At 40.4% G+C, this 18,849-nt stretch overlaps 1 protein-coding gene across 3 annotated transcripts in view; it reads right to left on the bottom strand.

The window, feature by feature from the left end:
• LOC146513212 (putative uncharacterized protein MYH16) overlaps nt 1–18,849 on the bottom strand; it is a 63,001-nt gene that overhangs the window by 41,609 nt on the left and 2,543 nt on the right. Inside the window, exons 1-2 of one of the 3 annotated variants that reach the window (XM_085169325.1) lie at nt 14,031–16,581; nt 2,735–2,941 (exon numbers count right to left, since the gene is read on the bottom strand). In XM_085169325.1, coding sequence (XP_085025451.1) covers nt 2,735–2,941; nt 14,031–14,162 — 339 coding nt within the window. In that variant the 5' untranslated portion in view covers nt 14,163–16,581. Of the gene's footprint in view, nt 1–2,734; nt 2,942–6,516; nt 10,134–14,030; nt 16,582–18,849 lie in introns of those variants that run through there. The other 2 variants (XM_085169324.1, XM_085169326.1) reach the window with 2 other exon arrangements.

Below are 18,849 nucleotides of genomic sequence, written 5' to 3'. Positions count from 1 at the left end.
GAGGAGGTCTTATCATTTTCTTTTTCAAAGCTTTGCGCCATCAAACCAGTCTGGTCTTGTTCTCTTCTCTGAGCCCCCTGACATTTCCCTCTTACTGTATCTTTGCCACACGGGAGGCCACTCAGCAAAAAAAACAATCATCATATAACTAGAGGATCAAGTTTATAACATCATGGAGCAGATCAAATTGTTCAGAGTAAATTTCCAACTCAGCACTGCTTTGCTACCCAGAGAAATCTTAATTCACTGTCACGCACAGAGTTGTGAGCGCAACACATTTTTGCAGCATTCCTGAACAAAGATAGGATCCTAATCCTTTAATACACCTCAGTGAAATAGATAAAGGGGTTTGGGGGGCAGGGGCTGTAACGGAGGTGTCCGAACAGCCCTTTCTTGTTAGTTTCTGCACAGAGAAGACCGTGCTTCTGCAAAGCGTGGAAAAACAAAAAAAAAATAAAAGAGCGCAAGCACTCTTGGTGGGAAGATGTTTTACCTGAGATCTGGATAGAAACAGGTAATACTAGGGATGCACCGATACCGATACTGGTATCGGCCTCGATACCAAATTTTCTAAAGTACTCGTACTCGTTAAAAGTCCCCCGATACCGGGGACTAAGACCACGGTCTGAGACCTGTCTATGTTTGAGCGGCATGTAAGGGGTTAATCACAGGCGCCGAGTGCCCGCCCCCAGGCCCCGAGTGCCCGCCCCCAGGCCCCGAGTGCCCGCCCGCAGCTCAGAGCGGGGAGAATGGCAGGCGAGACAAGTCAGCCGTGTGGAACTATTTCAAAGTGAACGAAGACGCAAAAACAAAGGCGGACTGCAAATTTGCTCAGCAAAATTGTCCAGAGGAGGCTCTAAAGGTAGCGCATTTAACACAAGTAATTTAATCAAGCACCAAAAACACGACAACGAGTACAAAGAGTTTACCCACGCTTATTTACCCACGCTTATTAGCACAGAGGAGCATAGCTGATGCTATAGCAGTGGGACGGAAAATAGTTGGGCATTTTAAACCCTCCGCCTTAGCCTACTCCCGCCTCGAGGACATTCAGGGACAGCTCAACCAGCCAATAAAGAGACTGCAGCAGGACGTACAGACGCGCTGGAACAGCACGTATTACATGCTCCAGTCCCTCATTGAGCAAAAGCGAGTGCTGGGGGTGTCCGAGCATGAACTCCCTGTCTACCTCACCGCTCACCAATGGGCTCTTATGGAGACGATTGTTGCCATCCTCGCCCCCTTTGAGGAACTAACTAAAAAAGTGAGCAGCTACGACGCACTAGCCTCTGATGTCATCCCAGCTGTGACTGTGCTAGTGAGACTTCTAAACAGAGAAACAGACTAACAAATTTAAAATTAAATTTTGTTTTTTTATAATTATTTATTCTGTAATATGTTGCATACAACATGCTTTTCATTTTAAATAAATGTTCTTAATTCCAAACTAGTCCCTTGTTTGTTTGTTTTTTGTTAAATTATAGGACTAAAGCTGTTACCTGCAAATTTAAATCATGTTTTTATTAACTACTCGGTATCGGTATCGGCGAGTACTGAAATGCAAGTACTCGTACTCGTTTCCAAAAAAGTGGTATCGGTGCATCCCTAGGTAATACTGTGACATATGATTAACATTTCATAACCGTTCAGAGTCAGGGATTGAACAGATGTCTGAATCTCTCTAAAACAGATAATAATGGATGAAAAAACGTTCACTGAAAACAGAAACTATGCGCATTGTTTGGGTTTCAGTTCCATTTTTTATGCTTTCTGGTTTTTATTTTTCAGACAGGAGAGTACTGGTGCTCAATGTTCCACCAGTCAACACTATGCTACTTAATGGTAATTACTTCAAACAGCTCCTGAGACTACCATGACCTGGACAACTGAGATCCTACACAGACAGACATATGGCCCTGCACGATCTGATATCCTCGTGTTGGTGTTGTTCCCAGATCATCATACTAAAGGTTGTTCCAGGATCAACATTGCAAGTGACCAATCAGAATGTTGTGATGTCATACTTTTGCGACTTCGGGAAAAAACGGCGTAAAACAAAAAACTGTACTTAAGCTGCGAGAAACCGCCTTTGTCCGCCGATCAACGGACCCTAACCCTGACCCTAACCCTAACCTTTTAATAAACGCTAAGCAGAATTGATATTGTCCTTGCAACATTGGAATTTCATAAATGCACGAATGGGTTGGTGCGCAAAAGAATAACGTCACAATAATGTGATTGGTCACTTGCAATGTTGAACCTGGAACAACATTTTCATGATGATCTGGGAACAACAGCAACACGACGATATCAGATCATCCTATGGCCCTAGTGTTACTTTTTGAAACTATAACTTGTCATGGTTTGAAGTTATGTCATGTTTTATTTAGTCATCAGTAACTTTGTGCATTTCTGGCAATATTATTTCCTCACTTTGTTACTTTTATGATTGGCTAACCTGTCTAACTTAGTCAGCCTGTTACCATATTAAGTGTACCACCAGCCATCCACCTCCCACTTGCCAAAATCCACTGGCTTCAGTGCTTCTTGCAGTCTGTTAGTTTCCTTGCCTGGCTACTGCTTGTTTTGAATTAAAGAGCTGGATGACAACTGTACCTTCCAATCTGTCGTCTTCCTAAATGCTCCTTCCATATTACAAATCAGTCATTCTCTTTCTGCGCAAAAATCCTTGTTCCAGAGATTATCATATCACGAAGATCCAAAAATGCCCTACCTGTTTATCCTCTTCAGCTACAGTCAGAGCGCTCTCCAGCTCTTCCAGGTCTCGTCTGAGGCTGCTGCACTCGGCCTCCAGCCTGTCTCTGTGAAGGGCCAGCTGGGCTGAGCAGACCTCCTCCTCCTCCAGCTGCCGCTCCAGCTCGCGCCTTGCCTTCTCCAGTTGGGCACAGCGATGCTCAGATACCTGAGCACTCTCCTGCTCCTGGGGGTTAAGAGTTAAATCACTTACTTTTCAACTGACTGAATCTGTATTATGGAGATTATTGCATTGGCTGGATTTCATTTTGTGCCAGATATCCTACGAATAACATTTTTTGTTCAGTTTTACTGTTTTTTGCACAGTCCTCAGACCTTGTATCAACTTCTAATCTTGTTGTAAAAGATCTTTTATGCAGCAACATAATAGTTTTGTCAAACTCAGTGTTGGTGGAGTTTAAAGAAGGGCAAGATAAGGTAAGAAAAAGCTGACACTGTTAGTAAAAGGCTAAGGATAAACATGTAATATAAAGGGATTTAAATTAAAGAAGCTGAAGCAAACCTCAAGACGTTCATGCAAAGATAATCTTACCACAGGATGAAATTTATCCTCTTTCACAAAGAACCGTCTCTCTGTCAGTGTGCACTTGCCTTAATATAGTACTGCTAAGAAGTAACACGGTCACGTGTATTACCAACCAGATAAGCAAGTTCTACCAAACACCAGATCACGTAATCAGTTGCCATCCATAACAGTAGTGAAAGGGCCACATTATGAGAGCTTTGCTATTGTTACAGTTACTTTCTTATAGGCCAGTCATCATGGGCAAGGCATTTAGAAATGAGCAAATAGCATACCCAGATATCTGGGCATTTGTGAAATGATCAAGCGACCACATTTCCATCTGCATTTATTTCCATAAAAGTACTTGGTTGGAGGACTTTCCGTGCTTTTTTTAAAAGTTCCTCGCACAAGTTTCTGTGCAAAGCTGTTTGCACCTTTAACCCTTTTACCTCGTCACTACTAAACAGGTATTACCAGGTATGAATGGAATACAAGCACTTAACACACAAAGGGTATGTGCAAACATATTTGCACATACATTCATTTTTCTATAGTGAGATATGCAATACACAGAACTGCAGAAAGGAAGTTGTTCAGTCAAGCTATACAATAGCTTGTCCTACCTGTACTTATAATTCTGTAAAAATCTTTTATTACAGTACCATCCTGCCCTTGGGTTTCATAATGCACTGGCATTTTCTACATTAGAAATGTATGTAGCAGTCTCTTAAATTGACATTATCCCTTAAGTTGATAGATCATGAGTGTGATTCCATTGTCTTTTAATGGACTGTAATTAAGATGTAATTATAAAAGGGAGCTTAATATCAATGGCCTTTAAGCTAAAACCAGTAAAAACAACAACATTGGCATTGTACAAACATCTATCAGATACTGTTGTGCTGGAGACTGAATTCTTAAACCAAAAGAAACTGTTTTGCGATACATTGTAAACTATAAAAGTATATATAAATTCTCCTCTTGCCCCTGCGGGCCATCAATCTTTCAAGCTCAGGTCCTCTACCAGAGGCCTGGGAGCTTGAGGGTCCTGTGCAGTATCTTAGCTGTTCCTAGGACTGTGTTCTTCTGGACAGATCTTGGATGTTGTTCCTGGGATCTGCTAAAGCTACTCAGCTAGCTTGGGAGTCACTGCAGCTAGGGCTTCGATTCCTGCCCCGGGTGTCTCTATCCAGTAAGGGTCCTAAGCTAGAACCCCTCTACTAAATCCAGCCTACCGGGATTAACAAGGTCCATGTCGGGTGTTGAGGAACCAGGACACCCTGATGAGAAGTGGGCTACTGGAACAAGACGGCATTCGATACTGTCCTTCATTTCTGGTTCCTCACAGGCTACATCCTTCGACCTGTAATTATCAGTTATCTACCTGTTTAAATTTTACTCGCTATCCATTTTTCTGTTGCTTTAGCTAACTAGGGTAGGCCCAGCTAGAATCCCCATGATAAAACACACATCCTTAATAATTCTGTAAAGAACAACATTTGTTAAGTGTTATACCTTGTTTACCTTTCAAACAAAATAGTATTTAAAGATTGTCCTGCTATGCTAGCTATAACTCAGCAGTGGCGTTTTAGCTAGCATTGCTATTAGAACTACTGCTAATATTTTTATACTATCTAAGCATTCCACAACAACTGTCACTTAAAAAAACAAAAACAAACAGTTTATACTTTTGATAACTTTAACTTCTACATACTTTCTTGTCTATATTTACTGCGTTATTTAAGGTACAAAAAAGCCCCCAAAAATTCATTTAAAAGAGCTGCTAATATCTCTTACCTTTTCTACCACTTCATACACAGTCTCAAAAGCCAACTACAGCCAAAAGCCAAAAACTACAAAATTGTCCTGGTAATTCACAACTGCTAGACTTTAAGAGAACATATGCCACTATTACTTTTTTTTTTTTTTTTTACTATTTATACTTAGTTTCAAATTCTTCACTTAGCTTAAACTCAAGTTTACCATATGTCACAGGAGGAGACAGAGGTATAAGCAATAAAATAATTATTACAAGTAATAAGGAATATAATTAAATATACAAATAAAGAATAAAATGTCAGGCAACTGCCATTTTTAACATTTACCCGCCTTAGTTTGTGGTGTTTACTGGAGAACTTAAATATCTACAGACAGTGTTGGGAAGGTTACTTTTAAAATGTATTCCATTACAGAATACAGAATACATGCCCCAAAATGTATTCTGTAACGTATTCCGTTACATTACTCAATGAGAGTAACGTATTGTGAATACTTTGGATTACTTAATATATTATCATGCTGTTTACAACTACATGAATGTACTATTGCTGTGATTTATTACTGTTACTGAAGGTCCGCGGCTCCAAACTGTAGTAAAGGGACCTCTGGCTAATACGGCGGGTTCTGTGTCGGCTCGTAGCCGAAAACTAGCTTTACTTTGTTGTCTGGGTCAACTTTGCTAGCGAGAGACAGAGAGAGGCGTTGAAAGGCTGCTCCAAAGGAACTTATTGTTTCGGAGGAAAACACGAACACGGTGTACAGTCGAGTTTTAATAGCTTACTTACAACTGGGCTCGTCAGGCAATCTTCTTGGCTGCAGTGGTTATTATTATATTTACATGCTTCCAGCTCCCGTTTTTGCTCGATGACAGCCCATACGTTTCCTTTTTCTCCCTCCCTCGCTCACAGACACATAACAGGTATGGCAGTCCATTCTCCCTGCAGCACGGACTACACTGCCTATGATGCTACATTCTTTAGAGCTATACGGTAGCATTCTGCCTATTAGCTTAGCACAACAACAACAAAAAGGCCTCTCTCACCCAGGAAGCACGCAGAGAGAGAGAGGTCACCCTGTAACCATGGCAACCGTAACGCTGCCGCCTGGAACAACAGAACGTAGCTGTCAAACAAAACCCAAACAGGCCTGACCCGCGACAATATGAAACAGGGAAGTACCCCCGTGTAATCCATTTATTTCAACAAAGTAACTGTATTCTAAATACCACCTTTTTAAACGGTAACTGTAACGGAATACAGTTACTCATATTTTGCATTTTAAATACGTAACGGCGGTACATGTATCCCGTTACTCCCCAACACTGTCTACAGAGTAACTTGTGTGCTTTTCCTGCTATGAAGACACCGGTTATCTTAAAAAAACAAAATTCTCCCAGCACAATATATACTCCAGAATTAGCCTAATATATGCTTTACTTTAATGTATGCTTTACCCACAGCTGCTATTCTGTGCTCCAGCGTGGTGCTATAGCTATCCCAATCCAGTTCCTCGGGTTCTGGTTCGGGTCCATTATCTGCATGGTTCCCATTGGCTTCCTCTGAGTCATCAAAAATGGGGTGACGACACTGATTTCGTCTCCCAGACATCATCTCTGTGGTACTTCCTCTGCCGTACACGCTTCCAACTTCACCTGCCGCAGCTTGCCCAACAGTATTTCCGTCCCACAGCGAGGCTTAACTGAGTCTTTTTCTCTTCCTTTGACTGGGTGTACAGCTGTTCTGGTTGTTACAGGTGGGTTTAAACAAGAGTGACAGTAGTAATTCCCTCCCTGGTGTTGCTCTCGTCTATACTCACCCTACAGATCCCCTCCCTTACACATTTGCAGCTCTGCTCACCATTCTTTTCCTTCCTTAATCTATCAGCCCTGTCTTTCTTCTTTGTTTTTTTTTTTTATCTCGTTCTTCCACTCCCACTCAATCAGCCATTCATATGGGTGTGCTGGTATAAGCTGCTGGAATCCAAACATTCCTCTGTACTAGGACCCCTTTGAAATTGCCACTATTCGGTCCACTCTCAAGGCTGTTTCACCACAAAGGCTACCTCTGCTGCTTTACTCCCTTGCTGTAGTCCAGAAACAGGTGGTTCTCCCTAGTTTCTCGGGTGGGGATCCAAGGGTGTCCCACAGGGATGGTGGTTGGTGTAGGATGTCAGGTCCAAAGAAAAGCCTGTAAAGTTGTGCCTTTCTACCACAGAAACGCAGCCCTCAGCTGTACCCTCAAAGCCCAAGCAGAGAATAGAAAAAACAAGGGCAGTAAGTCAGAATGCCTTTTCTCCTCTCGGTTATAATTGACATAAATGTCATGTGTGCCCACGCCCACATGGTCCCCCACAATGCCACAGCATTCATCTTAGCAAGAACAAAGAGGCGTATTGTGCTTTACATTTAAGTGTTGATAGGGGGGTTTCCTTTTAATGAAGTTACTGAGACCCCACAAAGACTTAACCAAGCATTTCCTTATTTGAGCTAACATCAGTAATGGAGATGGAACTGTGATTAAGACAAGAACAAACTTGTCAGAGGAAACTGATTAACAGGAATATGGTGGCTGTACTGAAGCATGATAGGAGTATCATTAATGTATATACGCTATTCTTTTGAGTGATACAAGTAAAGAACAGTATCTCACATATATTGTGTTTTAGGTTATTTTTAGGAAAGTAAAAGCCTTGGTATGTAGCATGCTACCTGTACATAATGATGTATATTTATGTCAAAACACAGCACAAACTATAATGAATAAATATGTAACATTAATTATATCTAACATATATATAATTGGAAGTATCAGGAAAAACAAAATCATGTGCTGTGTATGACTTATCCCCCTCTAAACCGCAGAATGTGCAGCTAAAATCACACACGACCTTCCTAACTTACAAAGAGTTAGAATAACACTGAATTTAAAGTCATCCAACAGTGGACACAGATATATGAGGCAAGACAAGCCAATGCCATCGTGAAAGACATCCGGCCACAAAAAAAGACAAACATAGGCTTTCTGAGAATTTATACTGTTTTATTTTGACAATGCGGTCTGGGTTCTTATGCAGAGTGGCAGCACAGAGAGTTCTGTTCATGTTACTCCCACTAGAGCTGGAGAAGCCTGACACTCTGCGCTCGCCCAGGCTGCCCAACCAGACACTGCTCATGTCCAACACCAACACTCACATATCTGACAAGCAGCTGCCAGTGACTCAGACACACAGATAACTCGAGACTATATCAGATTTTTATTATACCAACTCTAGAACCAAGTCACTTTATGAAACACAGCACATTTCCTGTTTACACTGCTGTTTTAGGTCTTATTCATTCATCCAGAGATTGAAATTACAGTTTATTGTGATTACAGAGTTATAATGTAATGTGAGGACATGGTTACTAGGCAAAAGCATAACAGGAAAGCCCTCTGGTTACATGTCTTTGGCTGTGTTGGCTTTCTCAGTGCCAAATGCAACCAATAGTTGTGTAGTGTCTCAAGCTCAAAATATTGCCTCATTGAGGCCAGATGCCTGGTATTTAACTGACAGCCATCCTTTTAACATCATCAGGGTAAGATGAGTGATAACAGCAGAGGGAAGGGGAGGCTACGGGTTCATCTGCTGGATGTTTTTGCACAGGATATTTAAATGCTAACACTCCTGAGAAGCTGCACTTTTTCATAGCTGTGCTTTGAGCCAATTTGATTCAATATTTGACTACGGGAATGTCAGTCTTTACAATAACCATTGTCTTGTGCTTGCAAATTGGCAACCATCCCATTTATCCGGGCTCGTTATTGCTACTAGTTTTAAATGATCGCGTGATTTCCTGATGCTGGTTTTTTTTGTCCTCCTAACCTAAAAGCAGACATCTTTTGCATATAAGGTAAATGTGTCTGGTGCAAAGTAAAGGAGAAAATATAAAAACTTCATCAAGAAATATCTTCCAACTACAAAAGTAATGTGTCTCCAGCATTATTTCGCAGGCTTTCCAGTTCCAACTCCTGTCAAAATTTATCACTCCTGACTAATTTGTTCTTCCATTCCTTTGCTCTCTCCCTCTTGCCCTTGAAGTCAATCTTCTATTCCCTAGCTTCTCTTTACCCTACTCACTCCTCTTCTTTACACTGCTCATTCATCTCTCCCTGCCAGTCTTTTGTCCCACAGTTCGCCTCAGGCCTCAGAAACTCCAAAGTCTATCCAGGCTGAAAGTTTTTCCACATGCAGAATTGGGGCATCTGGATAGTGCTGCAGGAAGGCACATTTATTTCCCATTAGCAGTAACTGGGCGGTAAACAGTGGTAAACATTTTCTGTTTATATCCATTTGTACCAAAGTTGGTCTGAATATCAGAAAAAGGAAAACTCTGCTTATCATGCAATGGCAACCCTCAAATTCCTCATTTAGTTTTACCATCTGTTCTTTAGTGTTGCCTTTTTTTCTGTAGCCACACTAACAGGTCAGGAATGGAAAAGTTAGTCAATTTGATTTAAACTCAGATATCATATTAACTATGGATGTGCTAGTACTATGCTTGTTCTGCAGAAACCTCCTGAAAAATGTAAGCCAAGGCAGAGTTTAAAAAGTTGCAGTTCCACAAATGGACACTTGGTTTTAGATCCAAAAGTGACTCAATCGCCATATACTTCCATGTTAAAATACCTAACTTTAAAATATGAAATAACACGTTTAGAGGCTAGCAGGAAGTTTTTGGCTTTTACTGTATGTATAGTTTGCCCCTTCATAACAAATGTGCATTCTGTCATAACTCATTCTGTCATTTATCTATATACTGGAATTTTTTTAATGTACACTATAAACCAGAGTTTATTGTAGGGTTTTTACCTTACAATATAAAGCACCGTAAGGCAACTACTGTTGTAAAATGAATTGAGTAGTATTTGTAAATGCCGGCAAAGCCACTTTACTCTGTGCTTTTATTTTGAAGGGTAGCTTAGCACTTCTTCTTTTATTGTGTCAGACTTCCTGTTCTGTTCTCAGTGAAACGACACAAACACGTTGCTTCAGAGTGAGTAAAAACATAAATTTTTTGCAAATACTCGTGCAAACTATGTATTTTATTTATCTGTCACATGCTATAACTTTGAAAGTTTACTCAATGTGGCTGAATTCGTTTTTTATTGTATATGCATGTCATTTGTTTGTGGTGTGGAAAGACTGGCTAAGAGATGTGCATGGAGGAGGTTGGCTAGCTGGTTCTGCATGATTAGCACCCTTGGAAGCAGAAAGAGGTTGGTTTAATGATGCAAATGATTGTTTATGTATTTAAGAGACAGAAAGGTTGTCGTTAATTCATTTTATTAAATGCTGTAACATAAATAGTTTAAAAACTATTGATTTATGTCAATGTCACTATTTGAGTTAATCAAAATAATTTTCTATGGTAAAATGTGAACATTTCTGCACTTTTTACTTAAATGTTTAATGGTATTTGTTTGTGCATCTTTATAGTTTTCACGGTGCCATATTGTCGGTGGTTTAAAGAGGAGAGAATAAAGTTGCATCAGTTGAAGCTCTCTGCGTCACGAGTGGTAATTCTAAGTGGGCAGCTACAGTATTAATTTGAGTGGATTTAGGGCTACTTTGACTGACAAGTATTCTGTCAAAAGGATCTGTAGCTGATCGGTATCTGCTGGCCTCACTCCAAATAACTAATTTCAAGAAAAAAACTGATAAGGAGATAGGCCACCACATACGACAGGAATAGTTCCATAAACTAGTTGAAATCATATAACAAAGCTGGTCATTCAGACCAACTTTGTACTAATTTGTAATTTGTGAACTTTCTCTCTATTGACCCAAACCACGCCTGTAAAATGCCACCACAGCATAACAAAGGTGCTGGGTGTCTGTACTGTAGGGGTTAAAAGATTCGACTTTTTCTTTTTAATTTGTCAGCTGTCTTTCCACAACACCAGCTGTTGAAAAGGAAAGCAAAACGATTATTTTCACAGGCTGGATTGAATCGCTTTAGTTTAATATCGGAAAGCCAGACCGACAAAGTGGAAAACTTTCATCTTTTTGGTTGTTGAGGTTGACAGTCTAATAGTATATGACCCTTTATGCATTTATTAACAGTAAGCCAACAGAATGTCAATCTGCCAGAACAGTGTTGACTTAACAGGGCAGATATGCATCAGGGTTGATTCATAAGGAGGATTTTATTGTACCCCAGATAACAGATGTGTCCCTTAGCAAACAACTTGGGTAATGAAGTCTGGGACAAAACTCCCTTGGAAAACTGGAAGTCTTCCTTAGCATTAAACAACTCTGACAACGGGTCACATTTTTCACTGCAGTCAAATCTGGAGGTCTCCGAGATCTGAACTCTGCTGGCTGATCTGTCTCCTCCGCACATTCGCGTCATTATTTGTGGCTGGCTAATCTAAGCAGTGAAGAAAAGACACAGTGGGAGCCAGCACACACCTGGTGATTTCAATAAAAAAGTTATGTTTTACTCTAAAAGGGTAATAAAAAGGGGGGATTATAGTCCTAACACTTTGTCTCTGCTGAAGTAACTTTATAAAATTTGGAAGAATGCTGATTATAAAGGAAAATCTTTTCCTCCGAATTAAACCCACTTTAAAGACTTACTTGTTATATCAATAAAGAAAGGAAGATCAGCTGCAAGTCATCAAACAAAGTGACTATGCAGAAGAAATCTTCTGAAGGTCACTGTAATTAGAGGCACACAAGGACAAAAAAGATGATCGCTGGTAAAATGCAGTGACAAAGGCCACGGTCCAGCTCCTTGAAAGCCTTTATGATGTATTCCATCAAAGCCATATGAAAAGTCTGCTAAGGCACTCAGCCCCAATAATGACCAGATCCCATGGGCAACCCTGGAGCATTTTCAACAAACACTGGCAGCAGCACTCTCACACTAAATCCTCTGCCTGAAGGATGGATTTACTTCTCACAACTAATAAGTTATCTTGAAGCACCTAAATCTCTCTAAATAAGGCCCCAACTCAATACAACACAGAAAGCAGTTATTTGAACTTTTTAAGCTTTCAAGTTTTTCTTCCTGAGAATATGATTAACATCAGGATTTGTGTTCAGTAAAAAGGAGCTTCTAGTTCAACTTCTAAATAATGTTTTATGGAAAAGCCGCACAAGTATAAGAAGTCGATACTGTTGCACTTGTCAGGGTTAGGTTCAAATCTTCCCCTTTATATTGAATTGTCTATTAACCAAACAGAGACGTTATAAGAGAAGAAGCTGTCGGGCCAAATTTAGAGTTGATTTGAACAGTAACATCTTCTAATTGTGCAACATAGCTAAAATACTTCTAACCTACTTCTAACCCCATCGCCAAGGCAACACGTTCTCACTCCCAAAGCATAACATTTTAGGCTAGGTGACAAATCGTCAACATATTACGTTTTCGGCTACCCACCACGTTCCTAAATGACGACCTCGGAAAAATGAGGAAATATGAGAACCGTATGGACTCAATCTACACATGTTCGCTCTTTTTCTTCAAATCACTTAGAAACACGCTATTTAACATAATTAAAGTCCTGGTTAAGCTCAGGAAAAAGGTTAGGTTTAGGGCTGGAATACAGGGCTGGAACGTCTATTACCGCGGGAGCGTCATTGCACTGGATTTCGGCCATAACCCGCCGCGTACCATAAGAACGCCGAAGTTTTCCTTTCGCGTTCCTCAGGAACGCCGCGGGATGTGACAAAACGTCGGCATGTTACGCCTCGGGAGTGAGACCGGGCTGGCCAAGGGTTTCACTGGTGGAAGTTAACTTTGATGTAACTACCAAAAATCTTAAACAACAGAAACCTTTGCTTCATGAAGACTGTCTGAAGCCTTACACACAGGCTTCTTAGACATGCAGAGCACCAAAACAGGTAACGCAAACTAAGTCAACCCTCTTGTATATGTGGAGACTAGGAGAGGGGATGGTGGCCAAAAGCCCAGAGCTCATAGACGGGTGAAGGTTTCTGTTTTGTTAGTTTAGCATAGAACTCTGGGCAGTATCACAACCAGAATGGCAAGACCACCAACAAGAAGAAGAGACTGTCCCACATTTACACTCCAGTTTATATCTCAAACAGCCTGGTCCTGCAAAAGTAGTACTTGATTAGTACCTAATAGTACTCTGAAGTTGTCATAGGAGGTTACTCCTAACCTATGTTTTCAAGAAAGTCTAAATGGATTTTTATTTTAATGTGAATATTTTTTGATGTAGATTAGTTAAAATGATTACTTTCTTTGTTTCCCTAACTGACTTAAGCCTATTGTTAGAGTAAGGGTTAGGATTGGGGTTGGAGTCATCGCCAGACTTAATCCTCAGTGGGTAAAAGCTGAGTTCACACGTGTCACTTCAGGTATTTGCAAATTAAGAAAAAAGAAACTATATCATTCATTTGTAATTTTGCTTTTGTGCTAATGCTAGTTTTGTCGTGCTTCTTTAATGGACTGACAAGAAAATGGTTGTTCTATTTCTCCTATGAAGCTATAAAGAAGGGGATGTGCCACTCAAACACTCCTCCTTGGAATAAACCAGTAATACTGTGAGTCTGAAGCCAAGGAACAGTATGGTGCCCCACAGCACTGACAGCAGTCTGGGTACAAAAACAAATAAAAATAAGATACTTTGTGCTTCTTCACTACATAAAATAATTAGTTGGAAAATAGTCAGCACAGCAAGAAAAGGAAAATCCAGATTTAATACGACTGCCACAGTGACTCCATCCCTCTCTCTCTTTCTGTCTCCCCCTCAGCAAAGGTATCATTATCCACTTAATTTCATACACTAGGGGCTGGTATAATGACCACGTTCAAAATCCCTTATCGAGCAGAAATTCAAGCTTAATCACAAATTATGTGAGTTCCAAAGTATCAAGTTAGTGAAACAAAAGAATATCTGATTTAAAGGGGAAAGGGAAAGAATAAAGTTGAGGCATAGAGGGAAAAGCAGCAGAGACTTACAGCTCGGTATTTAGTGGCCACCTCATTCTTTTCCTTGTTAAGCTGGGTGTTCTGCTCCTCCAGTTCACGGACCTTGGAAAGGAGCCGGTCACTCTGCTCTATGGCTCTCCTGAGCTCCTCTCTCTCCCTCATCCCTGCTTCCTCTGTATGAACGGGCTGCAAAAACAGGGACCTGACCCGCAACACCGCTCACACACATCTGCAAATACACGCATGCATACAGAAGGCTTGGTATTTCAGCTAGGCTGTCTGGCGCTCTCACTGAGTCTCTCTCACTTTTGTTCACTGCTGTCTGGCCTTCCCCACTCCCCAACTCCTCCAAATCCACATCTGACACACACACAAGCCCACACGTCAGGGAGTTTTGCCCTGTAAAAGACATCCAAGAATCCACCAGTATGAGCCCACGATTTCTCCCCTTTTACCTAACTGGCCTCCTGCTGGTTTGCACTGCAACAATAAAAACTAACAACTGCTGCTGGAAGTAAGTAAGAAGAGGTCAGCTCTCTATCATAAGACTGGTAACTCTGGATCTCCTGCTGGTGGGGGTTTTATAATAGGTCTTCTCAAAATCCAGGCCACGTTTTTGATTAATGTACACCACATTTCAAGATGTCCTCAGGATTTGAATCAGTGTATGCCAAAGACTAAAGCAGAGCTGGAGGAGTCTAAAACAAAGCTGAAGCCAGCAACTTATCTAGTCACTGATAGAGTGGCAGTGAAATAAGAAAAAAGACTAGTTTTTCACCATAAAATCCCAGCTAGCCTACACTGTATGGCCACAAATAAGCTACATAACCATGTACCCGGCCCATGAATATCAGTTTTTGTGCCGATATTAATGCTAGGAAAGAATTCAAACTCTGCAGTTAGCAGCAGAGCACCAAGGCGCCTTATCATAAGCAACCCCACTCCATAGCTTCACATGTTCTTCTGCAGTTGCTGCAGTTACTAAACCCTTCTGCTTTACAACCTGGTCTTTAATTCTGACCTCATTAGCCGTTTCCAGGTCCAAACTCTGCTTCAGGTCCCAAAGTCAAAGGAACACTGCAGCATCACTGAGAGTTAAAAACTGTCTAAATCCTTTTGTCTTTAATAAAATGATCAGTGTGGCTGCTCTACCAGGTGTAACATTGAAGGCTAACATCCATGAAAACAGAATTTATTAAATTTAACAGAGTTAGCTCGCTAGCTTCCATCTGAAGATGATACACCATCTTTCGACATAAATGAAGACAGGAAACTAAACAGCAGTGATATTTGTAAGCAGTGTTGGGAAGGTTACTTTTAAAATGTATTCCATTACAGAATACAGAATAAATGCCCCAAAATGTATTCTGTAACGTATTCCGTTACGTTACTCAATGAGAGTAACGTATTCTGAATACTTTGGATTACTTAATATATTATCATGCTGTTTACAACTACATGAATGTACTATTGCTGTGATTTATTACTGTTACTGAAGGTCCGCGGCTCCGAACCGTAGTAAAGGGACCTCTGGCTAATACGGTGGGTTCTGTGTCGGGCTCATAGCCGAAAACTAGCTTTACTTTGTTGTCTGGGTCAACTTTGCTTGCGAGAGACAGAGAGAGGCATTGAAAGGCTGCTCCAACAGAACTTATTGTTTTTGGAGGAAAACACGAACACGGTGTACAGTCGAGTCTTAATAGCATACTTACAACTGGGCTCATCAGGCACTCTTCTTGGCTGCAGTGGTTATTATTATATTTACATGCTTCCAGCTCCCGTTTTTGTTTGATGACAGCTCGTACTTTTCCTTTTTCTCCCTCCCTCGCTCACAGACACATAACGTGTATGGCAGTCCATTCTCCCTGCAGCACGGACTACACTGCCTATGATGCTACATTCTTTAGAGCTATACCTGTAGCATTCTGCCTATTAGCTTAGCACAACAACAACAAAAAGGCCTCTCTCACCCAGGGAGCACGCAGAGAGAGAGAGGTCACCCTGTAACCATGGCAACCGTAACGCTGCCACCTGGAACAACAGAACGTAGCTGTCAAACAAAACCCAAACAGTCCTGACCCGCCACAATATGAAACAGGGAAGTACCACCGTGTAATCCATTTATTTCAACAAAGTAACTGTATTCTAAATACCACCTTTTTAAACGGTAACTGTAACGGAATACAGTTACTCATATTTTGTATTTTAAATACCTAACGGCGGTACATGTATTCCGTTACTCCCCAACACTGTTTGTAAGGTTACTGAAGTTGGTCTAGCTGGTATATAATGATGTGGTGGCTAGCTACACAGCTATGGTTAGCATAACAGAAACACAAAGGCTGGAGGATGAATGCTAACTTTTTTTCACTTGATAAAAGTTAACAATGGTTAGGGACAAATGCAATCACATGGCAGGAAAAAGATTTTTAAACAGACCAAACGTCAGTCAGGAGAACAGCTGAGATAATCCATCCACATGCTCAACCCTGCTGCTTAACACACAAATGCATTTTCCTTACAAATGTGGCACTATTTAGGGGAAATAAACAGGTTTCCATCAGAGTTATTATAGTTTTTAATGTCTAATTATTTTTTATATTTTTTTTTATTTTAAGGTTTCTTTTAATTCAGTTTAATTTTAGTTAGTGTCCAGAGTGAGTTTGCTCACTTTGCTCACTCACTGACATTTTTTTGTCAAAGGTCTGCTTATAATAACCAGTACCCTTGCTTTCCAATGGTGTGAGATTTATTTCCAAGAAGCATGGACAAATAATCAACCAAACACACATTTTCTTACTTTTGTGCTAAGTTTAGATAACCATTAGGATGTTGCTTTCTGCTGTAGCAAATGTGACCTTGAAATAGAAGCATGGAATTTCTGAACCCTCTGATTATGAACAATAGTATTTGTCTATACTGCAAATAGAAATGTCAGCTGTTCTGCACTGAATTCTTAGACAGGGTATTTTAACACAATAAAGACCCGCATTAAATGTATTGCAGGAAATGGTTTCAATTTCACACAAAATGCACCATCCAAAGCAACAGACCGGCTGTCTGCTGCATGCATTTAAACTTTCTGCCAGAGTATATATATTTTCTTTTATTTTCACTGCTCACCTAACAAGATTCTGCAAGTAATTCTGGCCTAACTTCTAAAAGAAACAAGAAGTGGATCCGGAATAAAACAATGTCATTATCCATTGAAGAAGGTGTTAAAAAGCATATGCTGTGTTACTGTACAGAAAGGCAGGCTCGCACATACACACACACACATGCACAAAAACCTGTTGCTGCTTGAGTGCTGGTATCGGAAAAAGAGCCGTCATTAGTTGGGCTGTCAGAGATCTGACAGCCAGTTCACTGCTCATGCCTGACAAACTGTACAGTTCGTCAGCAGGGAAAGTAGTAAGGGCATTATCATCTTTCTCAAAGTGTGCGCCGATAATTACCATGTTGTCCAAACACGGTTTAGCACATATGTATCACCTGACACACCTGAACTTCCTTTTGCCTGTAGTCAGATTAAACACACAACACCTTCACCTGTCAGTGCGGGACTTAATGTCTCACTTAGCTTCAATCTGCACGCCGATGCCAGAAAAAGAAGAGGAAGACAAATGTGACACATCAATGGTTCACCTTTAGCATGATCACAGGGATTAACCCCTTATGCCAGCACCACTGTTGATATTGCACAAATAAAGTACTCTCTTTATTGCAGCGCATTCCCGTTTTGTGTGAAGGCCGGGGATTACACTTGAGCAAAGGTTTCATGTTTTGACTTGAAGCTCTGAGGTGTTTCTGCACCTCTTGTCTCAGGAAAAAAAACTTTCCAAGTGTCCATCTGATTCGCAGTGCTGTAAAAATTGTTTGCACTCCCTGAATATACGTTGAAGTCAACCGAGGACTATGAATATGAAAAGGGGACTTATTCTGTTGTTCTATTCTTAATCCATTTCCACTTTTATATTGATTCACAGTTCAAAAATAATCCTTATTTAACTTATTCCTTGTCTTCTGAAACAACCCCCCCCTCCCTCACTAAACCTTCTTTTGAGTGGCTGCTACTTTTAAACAGAAGATGGGCGGGGCTACTGTTCTTATTACCATCATTAGCATCCAAGAAAAAAATGTCTGCATACAGGAATTGCTTGCATACGTGTGCTGACGTCTAGTTGTGTAACTATGTTTAATATTTGTAATAATATATTGTGTAGCAGAAAATAAGGACAACCATAATAGTTACTCTTTAATAGTTACCACCAATAGTTACCATGCTAAATACTGAGATGGTTCAATACGGCTTAATGCAGCCTGCGTGTTATCCCAGTTAATATTCACATTACTCAAGTAGGCAACAGCCAAACTATTTCAGGAAAAAAGTAATAAAATCATTATGCAAACTCTGGATCATGCTTTGAAGCTTTGAAAGCTGCTTAGTTAATGCTCAGTTTTAATTGAATACCTTTGCACAGGCAGGTGCTAAATGCAAAGAAAAATCCTGTCACTTATTGAAGCATAAAGAGTCAAAGACTAACAGAGTGTGAGCTTGGACAGAAGGATGCAAGAGATAGTCAGTTTACTTTCAAGCCTTTGGAAAAAAAACAAATTCTAAATTTTGGGTAAAGTCGGCATTTGAAGATCATTTTGATCTTTTTTAATATTAAAACCTCAGCATAGATGTCCGTCACCTTTAATGTTTAAGTCTAGTCATTCATCACTAATATCCATAAAAAAATAAATCAATATCTTTTATATTTGCATGTGTAGGTGCAAAACAAAACTTCAGGAATTATAAAGTTATAATCTTCAAAATGTGCCTGAGCAAAAGTCATTGCTGGGA

This window comes from Neolamprologus multifasciatus, chromosome 8 (genome assembly GCF_963576455.1).
Source record: "Neolamprologus multifasciatus chromosome 8, fNeoMul1.2, whole genome shotgun sequence".
Lineage (NCBI taxonomy): Eukaryota > Metazoa > Chordata > Actinopteri > Cichliformes > Cichlidae > Neolamprologus > Neolamprologus multifasciatus.
This window is presented reverse-complemented; position numbering and strand designations above follow the sequence as displayed.